General features: G+C 46.3%; 1 protein-coding gene across 3 annotated transcripts; it reads right to left on the bottom strand.

Annotated features, from left to right (window-relative positions):
• Positions 1–2,963: 2,963 nt before the first annotated feature.
• On the bottom strand, positions 2,964–10,278 carry CDC20 (cell division cycle 20). 3 transcript variants are annotated; one of them, XM_081009431.1, is made up of 11 exons: positions 10,102–10,278; positions 9,158–9,377; positions 8,417–8,559; positions 7,293–7,389; positions 5,756–5,884; positions 5,337–5,533; positions 4,792–4,886; positions 3,967–4,198; positions 3,762–3,887; positions 3,510–3,627; positions 2,964–3,347 (listed from the first exon to the last, which is right to left on the bottom strand). In XM_081009431.1, exons 1-11 carry the CDS (start codon positions 10,144–10,146, stop codon positions 3,175–3,177), a joined length of 1,575 nt encoding a protein of 524 aa, XP_080865557.1. In that variant the 5' UTR covers positions 10,147–10,278; the 3' UTR covers positions 2,964–3,174. The 3 variants fall into 3 exon arrangements, with proteins under 3 accessions (XP_080865557.1, XP_080865558.1, XP_080865559.1); XM_081009432.1 differs by lacking the exon at positions 10,102–10,278 and adding an exon at positions 10,000–10,022; XM_081009433.1 differs by lacking the exon at positions 10,102–10,278 and adding an exon at positions 9,868–9,890.
• Positions 10,279–11,442: the final 1,164 nt, after the last annotated feature.

Here is an 11,442-nt window from a genome sequence, read left to right as displayed (position 1 = left end):
CTTATTCTACTATGCATGCCTGTTCTTGCTGTTCTTTTGCTATGGTTTAACACCTGGTTACTAATAATGCAGGAGTAATGAAATGAAGGAGGGACACGGGTGGCGCTGTGGGTTAAACCACAGAGCCTACAGCATGCTGAGCAGAAGGTCGGCAGTTCGAATCCCCGCGATGGGGTGAGCTCCCGTTGCTTGGTCCCTGCTCCTGCCAGCCTAGCAGTTCGAAAGCATGCAGTGCAAGTAGATAAATAGGTACCGCTCCAGCGGGAAGGTAAACACCGTTTCTGTGTGCTGCTCTGGTTCGCCAGAAGCAGCTTAGTCATGCTGGCCACATGACCTGGAAGCTGTACGCTGGCTCCCTCGGCCAGTAAAGCGAGATGAGCGCCGCAACCCCCAAAGTCGTCCACGACTACACCTAACGGTCAGGGGTCCCTTTACTTTAATGAAATGAAGATGGGACAGTGTATTCCAAATGAGACTTTACCTGTATGGCTTTCTATTGGAACTGTTTGGCCTTGCCCAGTCTATTCGCAAATATGGGATAATGAGCTCCGTGGTCTTATGATTAAAAACTATAGGCTGTTCTCATGTGCTCCCTACTGAACAGGCAACAGCATTTACTGCTCAACATATGTATCCTATCTTGACACAAGTGCTCACAGCAGCTTATTCAAATTTGACAAGTGTAAACATTTTGGATAGTATGTCTTCTTGTTAAGTGTCCTTATGGAAGCGCCATGCTTCTCTAGTTGTTTTAGAACAGCCACTCCAAACTTGAGTAGTTGCTTCAAGTCTTGTTTAGGATCAGGAACAAAGCACTAGTTTTATATATTATAACAACTGTTTCGTTTGCAAAAAGTCTTCCTCTTAGTGAAGTTTAAGAAAACATCCTCAGTTTTAACTGCAGCCCCAATTTGGCCAGGTGAGTTTAACTGGAAGGCAGCAGTACAGCTGAACCAACAATTATTTGATGTTGCCTTTTATCTAGAACATTTAAGTTCTACTAACCACAGCAGCCTGTGTGGCTCAGACTTTCTACCAAGCCAGAACTTGGAACACAAGTTCTGACTTAAGTCTGCCCATTCCAGGGCATAACAGCAACAGTCGCTACTCCTGTACTATTCCTTCATTACAGGTAACGAGTTCTCCATGACAAAGAGCATCTGTAGGGGTCAATGTGGTTACCTATTTTAATTAGTCAATAATATGCACAAGCCCTAGTTTTCATATCTCAGACACAGACCAAGAGACTGCTGTCCATCCCAATTTAGATAAGGCCGCAGAAGCAAATTCCCGTTACTGAAGTTAGCTTCTCTTACCATCTGAAGTTGTGACAGAGAGCCATTCTGTATTTCATGGAATCATTGGCAGAAGGAACCTTTTGAGATAATCTACAGATTTCAAATACTATATACCTCCTAAAATACAACAGGAAGTTTAGTTGCAGATATCCTGCAAGTGTTCCTGCTTGTAGGCAGGCTATGGCAGCAAGTCCCATTTAAAAAGAGCTGTGTATAGCTGATGTGTATAGGATCACACTGTGAGGGGGCACCTAAATTAGCTTTTAAAGTATAAGAAGCTACCCAGTTGTGATGATTTTAATCAAACCATTATCTACACCAGTGATATCCAATTAGCCAAGTACTGCAGATCCCTTGTTTTTCAAAAGCCAAGTCATGGACCCCCTACCATTGAAAATTTTGATATCTCTGGTAGTTTTTGTTACGCGAATGGAGCTGCGGACCCTCTATCATCCACAGGCCACCAATTGTGAACCACTGATATACACTGACCAGCAGTGGCTCTCTGTGGTTTCAGACAGGCCCTAGCTAGAGATGGCAGCAGTTGAACCCAGCACCAATGCATGCAAAACAGATTCTCTACCATGGAGCTGCAACCCATCCTCTGGATTTAATCATTATCTCATCTGTTTATATGCTGGAAGTGACAGGTTACATGTATTAAAATATGCTGTAAAGAGAGATGCACAAGGACTTTAAAACTTCATGGATGCATCTACTTCCTTGGTCTATAGTTGGGGATGGGGGAAAATTGTAAAGGGAATGAGGCAGACAGAAACATTCCTCACTGTCAGGGCCTGCCTGCACAGCTCAGTTCCTGGTAGCAAACTGCCTTCCACTAATTCAGCTCCAGCTTTTTCGCAGTAAAATACAGGCATTCTTAGTTACTATCATCCCAGGCCCAGAAGCACAACCTCCTTCCAATATCCAATCCTATAAAGTGCACAACAAAGGTAGCCCGTTGCCCTCCCTACTTTCTGATATTTATTCTAGCTAAGTGGCCCATGTTTCCTATCTTCAGCTATGTGCACATATCAAACAGTTTCTACTTCCTGCTACTCTATTAAATAGTTTTAAGCTTTTGGGTGTGGGTGGGGAATCTAAAGAGATGGTGATTGAATCCAATAGGATTCAATCACCAAGTATTATATACGTTTCACCATACACTGTTTATCCTCAAATCTTACAAAGTTTTAGTACACAGCAGCAAGGATCCTTTTTTAATTGAGAAGAACAGTATTTGTATGGGAGAAAGAATATATACTGCAAGCATTTGAACAAGAATACAATCTAGAAACCAGATTATCAGAGTAGCTTGATCCAACTACTCTGCCACAATAAGGTCTTACAGCCCCCATAAGTGCTTTTGTAGCCACTTCTTAGCCCTATAAGGAATTAAACAGCCCTTGGTAGAAAGTGCATGTTGTATCACTGTCAGTAGCCCAGCTACTGATGGGCACCTTAGCTACACCCAAGATAATTGCTCATGACTATTTCCATACACCTTGATGCACAGTACTAGATACCTTATCATTTGTTTACTTCAAAACATTAAAAGCCTCATTTTCAACACACCTCATACTTTGTGTATCTGTTGTCTGTATAGGCTAGGGCTGCATATTCTCTTGGGAAACATCAGAAACACTAGATTTAAGATAAGCACTCTGGTCTTCCATCAGTAGTTTATTTGGTTTATTACAAATGATACAGGCCAGATAGCCAGCAACAATTAAATCCACTTTGATATATCAGTCTGTTGCTTTTATCCTATCCTAGATATCAACCCCATGCACCAACCCCATTTCTTAAGTGAGAGTGAAATATTTATTAAATTGTTTAAAATTCTGTACACAAAGCAATAGGTTAGAGAGTGGGCTCAGCGGATGCCTTGATGGATAATGCTACTCTTGGTGCTGCTGTCTTTCTCCTTCTTACGGGCTGGGTCCAGCTCGAAACACCGCCAGAGCCTCAGTGTTTCATCTGCTGCTGCTGATGCCACTGTGGACCCATCTGGACTCATAGTCAGGCTTAGCACTCTAGCTGTGTGACCTGGGGAATATTAAAAAGAAAGGTGTGCCATTTCCAGCAGACAAGTGGAAGGAACAATGCATGTGTGGCTGTTTCCATTATATGAAGGCAGCAATACCCACAAATTAGAAGTTGGCTAAATCTGGTACTTCAGCCATTTCCATACCATCTATCTGAACTCACCTTTTAACTCTGTGACCTTGGACATGGATGGGTATTTCCATACCACGAGCTGGTTCTGGGCAAAGCCATGACCAGACACAAGTTCTTTGTAGTTTGTAGACCAAAGTACTGCACACACCTGTCAGACATAAAACAGTGAGTACCAAGAGCCCAAATACATGCTCATGTATAAATTGAAGAGACTGAGCATCAGCTTAGTATCCAATGCTGAACTGCTCTTTATTTTCCATTGAGACTACTAGGTGAACCTACCTGAGACTGTGCATCCACTGTATTGAGGCAGGTACCTGAGCACACACTCCAGATCCTTATATGCCGGTCACTTGTTCCACCTCCTGTTGCCAGCACATTGGACTGCCATGGACTCCAAGCTACAGCCTAGAAGAAAGGTGTCTTAGGTTAATCTTCCCTATTGACAGCAAGATGTCAAGTGCCTCCTACATAAAGAACTACTTACCTTAACAGCTCCTTGATGCTGCGTGAAAGTCTGCACAGGCTGAAATGATCCACTATCCCCTTGGATGCTTGGCCAGACATTTACCAGGTTATCATTTCCTCCACTGGCCAGATAGCGACCATCAGGTGACCACTTGAGCCCACACACTTCTTGCGTATGGCCAGCAAGTGTTGCCACATGGTGCTCTGCCACACGAACATCATGATGATGAATGTGACCGGTCCGTGACCCGCTGTTAAGAGAGGCATAAGATTTAGTATATAAACCCAAACTCAAGTGCTAAGGACAACCAATATCACCTCTTCACTTAAGAAAAAAAAGTTCCAGAGAAGGCAGTTTTGCTGTACTCCTGCTGTTATATTTATATCCTGCCTTTCCCCCCAGAACCAGGCCTCAAGCATGAATAAAGACAATAAAGTGATACACACATAAAAGATAATAAATGGAAATTAAACAATAATATTAAACTACATAAAAATATTTTTAAAAAACTAGTAGAAACAACAATACTATTAAAAGCCCTTTCCTAAAAAACAGTTCTCGGAAGCCTACTGGAGTAAAAGTCTTCACCTGCCAGCAGAAGGACAAGGAGGGAGCCAGGTCTGGCCTCTCTAGGAAGGGGGCTCCAAAGTCTGCAAGCAGCCATCAAGAAGCCCCACCCGCATCACCACCAAACATGCTTGTGAGGGTAGCGTGACAGAAGGGCCTCCCTCAAAGATCTCAGAGCATAGCCAGGTTTGTATAGAAGAATACAGTCCTGCAGATAGGCTGAGCCTAAGCAAGTAATGCTCTCATGAATCCCTTTGTCTGGGATTTGGGCCATACCTGGATAGAATGTGGCTGTTCCAGCTCAGGGAGCTCACACGGGATGAGTGACTGACCATGTTTCGTAGACGCTTCTTCTGCTGGATGTCCCATAACTAGAATCACCACAGACAATAATTAGTACAACCATCTGGCTAAACTCGAGTATTGCCAGGGGGGTTGGAAATGGATAAGACTATATACCAAGACAAGCCCACTTTGCCAAAACCATTTAAAATCAATTGGAGAAATGCAACCAAGCCATGGCCCTCAAAGTCATGCCTCAAGGAGGCTCAGTCATGCCTCAACCACGAACATACCCACACTTCAGTAGTTCCCACAACCTGCCAGGTACCTGCTGGTAGCTTGTGGCCCCAAAGAGTAACCACATAACACAGATTTCTGCATTGCAGGGGGTTGGACTAGATGACCCTTGGGTCCCTCCCAACTCTTAAGATTCTATGAACTTCTGGTAGAGATCATGAGTATCTCTGTAAACCATGCCCCTTGGCAAGTAGTCAAGTCAACAATGCTTAATCAAGTCATTAAAGAGGCATAACCCCTACCTGAACCTCTGCGTTACTTGTGCCAATTGCAAGGTAGTTTCCCTCTTTGATCCAAGACACAGAGGAGATGTAGTCATCTGGGTGTTCCATCTGCATGAGCTGGATTATTTCTCGGGACTCGTAGTTCCACAGATACACTGTTTTATCCAGAGCCACAGCCAGGAAGTTGAGGGCGCTCCAGTCGATGAGGTTCAGATCTAAAACAATAGATGAATCGCCACTAGCCCCTTCCTCCTCTGCGCACCTCCCCACCCCCCATTGTAAGGCCTGACATGGCTCCGATTCCTCTAACAACCCCTCCCTCTCCACCCACAGTAGCCAAGGCAAATACCACATGGAGGCATAAGTCTTCTGCAACACGTTACATCATCGCAGAACTGACAGGGATCCTATAAAATACAAGCACTGTAGCTACTTACAGTAGTCGTTGCGGATGTCTGGGGCATCCAGAATACGGTCTGACATGGAGGCTATGTATCTACCATTCTTCCGAGAGGAGCCTGGTGTGTTCTTCTGGCTGTAGAGCACTTTGAGATTGTTCTGGTATCCTGGGGTGGAGAAGAGTGACCATGATTACGCAGCCCAAACCAAAGTCAACCATGTATTTGCTTCCACTGTAGTTGACATAGATCTAGTTTCAACTCATTTACCCCAGCTGCTGAAAGGCCTAATAAGTCTTCTAACACATCTGGGTTTTCAGCTAATTCTGTCAAAATGCAAAGCAACTGCGGTAGGCCACCACCACACCATGAACAGATCAAACCATCTGCAAGAGAAGCTTCCTCCTCACAGGCACTGCACTTGAGGTATGCTGCTCTTTCAAGCTAAGGGTGCAACCCTTTGCATACATATGTAGGAGAGAGCTCCACTGAGGAAAATGGAACCTCCAAATAAACATGTACAAGACCGCACTGCATCAAGGAGGTTAATTCTTTTTTTTTTTTTAAAAAAGGAGAACCCTAATTCAAGAAAGGACTTCCCTGCTGCTGTTTCATGCGAAAGACTATGGGTTCTGGTTGGTGACCTGAACCAGCACAATCCTAATAGCTTGAACAAAATGCAAGCAAACCACCTTGTTTTACTAGCATAATACAGAATTACACAAGTGGCAGCCTATAAACCGGAGTCACTGCTAGGCTGCAGACTGGCAATACTACTTTCCTACCACTCAGGAAGGCATAATTGCCTTGAACAATTCTCACTCTGAAGTCACAGCATAGCAGGGCGAGGGTGCCATCCGCATGAACTAGATTATCAGGAAGCACCACCATAGCATAATAAAATAATAATAATAATAATAATAATAATAATAATAATAATAATAATAATAATTTTTTATTTATATCCCACCCATCTGGCTGGGTTTCCTCAGCTACTCTGGGCGGCTCCCAACAGAACATTAAAAATACAATAAAACATCAAACATTAAAAACTTCCCTAAACAGGGTTGCCTTGAGATGTCTTCTAAAAGTCAGATGGTTGTTTATTTCCTTGACATCTGGTGGGAGGCCTTTCCACAGGATGGGCGCCACCACCAAGAAGGCCCTCTGCCTGGTTCCCTGTAACCTCACTTCTTGCGTGGAGGGAATTGCCAAAAGGCCTTGGGAGCTGGACCTCAGTGTCCGGGTAGAACGATGGCAGTGGATACGCTCCTTTAGGTATACTGGGCCAAAGCCATTTAGGGCATCCCTTTAGAATCCTTGCTATTTCTACCATCTAAAAAGACCCTGATGTTGGGAAAGATGGAGGGCACAAGGAGAAGGGGATGACAGAGGACAAGATGGTTGGACAGTGTTCTCGAAGCTACTAAAATGAGTCTGACCAAACTGCAGGAGGCAGTGGAAGACAGGAGTGCCTGTCGTGCTCTGGTTCATGGGGTCACGAAGAGTCAGACACGACTAAACAACAAAAATACCTTCAGTGTCTTTCACCCACAAGGAAAGCATCTGGTCCTACCTTCAGGGGCATTCTGAGGCTTTCCACTCAGTCGCAGGATTTTTGCCTCTTCTACATCAAAGCCATTCAGGTTCATTGCCCAGGCCTTCTGATGCTCCTTGGGTTGGAAAAGCAGTCCCATTAAAAAAATAAAAATGAATTAGTAGTTTGTCATACAACAGGAATGGAAAACCTATTATCCCTCCAGATGTTGCTGACCTCAAATTCCCATCAGCCCTAGCCACATGCCATGCTGGCAGGGACTTATGGGAGTTTTGAGTCCCATAACATCTGGAAGGCCAAAGGTTCCCAGCTCCCTTGCTCTTACAGTATAGACAGCTAAGCAATTATATGCCTGCAGGCTGACATGAGCAACAAGAGCCAAATCAGAGCTGGAAGGTTTGTATGGCATAACATCTTACCTCATCGTCACCCACACAAGCCAATATACTGTAAAGCAGGAAGCAGGTGAAGATTTGTCAGTCTTCTGTAATTTTATCCGCTAAACACCACCATCCTAAGATTGGAGATAAGAGTAAAGGGCAGCATTTCCATCCACCCTCACTGGCACTGGAGGGGGCATGAGGAGAAATGCTACCTTTTACCTAAAAACTCTGATCTTGGATGTGATGCTTAACACTAAGATTGGATATACAATCTCTCTGCATGAACTTAAGAGATCCTCTCTAAAGAGCTAGCAGAGGTGCAAGCATACATGTGTGCTACCTGCTTGTGACAAGGGAGAGAAGAGGCACATGCATTTTCTCTCTTGTGGAATTTGTTTGGTTTGCCCTTCCTACTGCTAGAAAGCAACCCCTGGAAATGTGGACAAGTTCAAATCCAATCTTTGGGCTGAAATAGGCTCTCCTGCCCTGTATCACATAGCTTGAGTTATTTACTTAGCTACTCATAAATCACAGCCTAGGATTGTGTACTGGTCATTCTTGATTTTGTAGCTAATATGAGCAAAATGGCCTGTATAATAGCTGGGTTTCAGAAATCTAGCATGTATTATCACCTGTCTCTTTACAGCTGCTAACCTACTGTCAGGAAGCCAGCTTTGCCAATTATTGGGTGTCAATATCTCCCTGTACCATTTCTATATGGCTTGCACGAGGAACAGTTCTTTAATATCACAAACTCACCTTCTTGGTGGGAGTATCATCAGAGGACTCCTCTTTTGTCAAGAGGAAGCTGGCTACATCCATTTGCATAGCGCTGCGATTAGGAATGTATCTGTCCCCTCCAGTTTTGTTTGGAGTGTTTTGTGCTTTAGAACCAGACTTGCCTACAAGATGGAGAAACAGCAAAAAATCTATTGCATCTATTGATAGATAAGTTTTGATTCATAGAAAGGAGTACTTCTGTGACTATTCCACAGTGCCATCAAGGGATGTACAGTGGTGCCTCGCAAGACGAAATTAATTCGTTCCGCGAGTTTTGTTGTCTTGCGATTTTTTTCGTCTTGCGAAGCACGGTGTCAGGAAAGTTTTGGAAAAGCTTCAAAAATCACCAAAGTCTTTAAAAACCTCAAAAAAGGCTACCACACCGCGTTCTATGAGTTGCTCCTCGAAGTCAAGTCGCAACTGTATTAACGGTGTTAAGAAAAAGGAAACAAACTTGCAAGACGTTTCCGTCTTGTGAAGCAAGCCCATAGGGAAAATCGTCTTGCGAAGCAGCTCAAAAAACAAAAAACCCTTTCGTCTAGCGAGTTTTTCGTCTTGTGAGACATTCGTCTTGCGGGGCACCACTGTAGTGGATAGGCCACTCCCAACATCTAGTTGGGGGAAAACCACAAGACAAGCTAATGACATATGCTAGGTCAACCCATAGCCTCAAACATTAAGATGTGTCCTCACCCTCATAAGATACAACAGGAGTCTTACCTGGTGTCTTGGAGGGGGTCTTGCTTGTGCTGTGAGGTCTGTTAGCTGGCTTCATGGGTGAAGGAGCTGTAGCATCTGGGGTATGTCCAGAGCTGGCGGCAGCAGCCTCCTTGGCTTTGCGCTGCCATCGGGCAGGAGGGACATTGGGAATAGGGGCATCTAGCTTCAACAGCCCGTGCAAGTCACTCTCAAACAGGAACTGTGCCATGTGAATAGGGCGCTGTGAGGATAAAGCCAGATAAAATAAATAGCAGCTGCAAACAAAAGGCCAACAGAGACCATGCAATACACATCTGCAGTAGGGTTGGGTGAGCACGCGTGTTATTCCCCATTCCCAGTCAGTTTGGCCTAGCCCTAAGCTAGCAAGTCTAAATTCGGATCATATGGAGGTTCACACATTTGAATGCTCCTCTATATAGAAAGCTGCGTTTTTCAAGAAAGGCCATATTGCACCCCATTCCCATCAAAATTTACTTTTCTGAATGCAAAGGAACCCCCCGACTCTGCGCCCCATGCAACAGCATCGACCCATGGGAGCCTCCACCTGAAGACACAGGTTCTGCATCTAAGTGGAAACGACGTAGCAATAAGGAAGTTTCTTCGTACTTTACGACCCCCGGAGGTTTCCTGAAAGGGTGCACTGCTTTTATAAGATGCCTTGCGACCCCAGCCGTTTTCAACGGCGGCACTAAAAAGAGTGGCAGGGGTACCTTCTTTCTATCTCGGCGTGGTCTACTGCACCACCCATCCACCCAGCCCCAGTCCCGGGAAGCTCCCCGTGTAGGGTGGGCAGCCCCACCCCGGGCCACGCGGCGGAGATGGGGGGCAGGAAAAAGCCCTACAGGCGGCGAGGAGATCGAGGGAAGCCAGGCGGGTGCGGAGAGGCTCCAAGAGCCACAGCAGCGACGCAGCGAGCCGCCTAGAGGCAAACAAACCGGACTCACCTTTTTTCTCGATCTGGAGGAAACTCTGCCGAGCCCTTCCGCCATTCACGATTTAAATTCGCCTCTCCGAGCAGCGATTGGCCGTTTCGAACGCGCCGGCTGCCGGGAAGCCGAGGCCAACGGGCAGCCTTCGTCTCTCTCATTGGCTCTCCGACGGCGAGGAGGCGGGGCTCTGCTAGGGCAGGTCTCTGGGAGGGAGCCGTGCGGCTCCATGGATAAAGCAGGGGCGTTTTCCTGAGCGCGGGCGCTTCCCATGATGCCTAGCGGCGGGGTGAGGAGGAGGGAGAGAAGAGGGCAGCGGGGTTGCCATGGCGCCGGACGCCGCAGTAACGTTCCAAAATTCCAACCGAGGCTTGGAACCGCACGTCCGCTACGGCTCAGTCGCGAGAGGGCCGCGGAATGTTTCGCGCGTGCGCATCGCCCGCCGAGGCATCCCGGGCGGGTGCGTGTGGTGCGGTCAGAGCTCCTTCCCTAATGAGCCGCCTGCGTCTGCGGCTGAGGACTCTGAGCAACGTGGTGGAATTCGTAGGGCGGATCCTGCCCAACTCTCCAATTTATACAGGGCCATTCGGGAAAGTGATTGCCTTTGGTCGTCTCTTCTTTCCCCCACCCCCCGGGGGAAAAATGCAACAGGAGAAAGCTGCCTTGTATTGACTCAGGCCGTTGGGCCACCTTGCGCAGTACAGTGGTACCTCGGGTTAAGAACTTAATTCGTTCTGGAGGTCCATTCTTAACCTGAAACTGTTCTTAACCTGAAGCACCAGTTTGGTTAATGGGGCCTCCTGCTGCCGCTGCTGCACAATTTCTGTTCTCATCCTGAAGCAAAGTTCTTAACCCGAGATAATATTTCTGGGTTAGCGGAGTCTGTAACCTGAAGTGTATGTAACCCGAGGTACCACTGTACTGGTCTACACTACTGGCAGCGGCTCCTCAGAGTTCGAGGACGAAGTGTTTTCCCAGCCCAACGTGAATTCGCAACAATTGAACCAGGGACCTCTTGCATGCATCGCATGTGCTCTACCACAGGAACGCTTCCTGAGAGCCAGGGGTGGCAACTTGACTAAAATACTGTGGGGGGCTTAGGTAAGCCCCACCCCACCTAATCAATCACATGATGCAGCACACGCCCACCATTTGAATGGCAATGCCCATCGACTTGGGAGGAGTGCAAAGGGACCTCAGCCCCTAGGAGTTGGTTCCTGTGCCGAGAGCTCACTAAAGAGATCCTCAGGACAGGCTCCGACTTTTCAACAGGGAATGCCACCCCTCAAAGTTCTGAGTTGCACCACCTATTAAGACAAAGCTGCAAGGATAGTAGCAGAGCTTAGCCAAGATTGTCAA

The sequence above is a fragment of the Podarcis pityusensis genome (genome assembly GCF_964106645.2).
Source record: "Podarcis pityusensis genome assembly, chromosome: 6".
In the NCBI taxonomy this organism is placed as follows: Eukaryota; Metazoa; Chordata; class Lepidosauria; order Squamata; family Lacertidae; genus Podarcis; species Podarcis pityusensis.
This window is presented reverse-complemented; position numbering and strand designations above follow the sequence as displayed.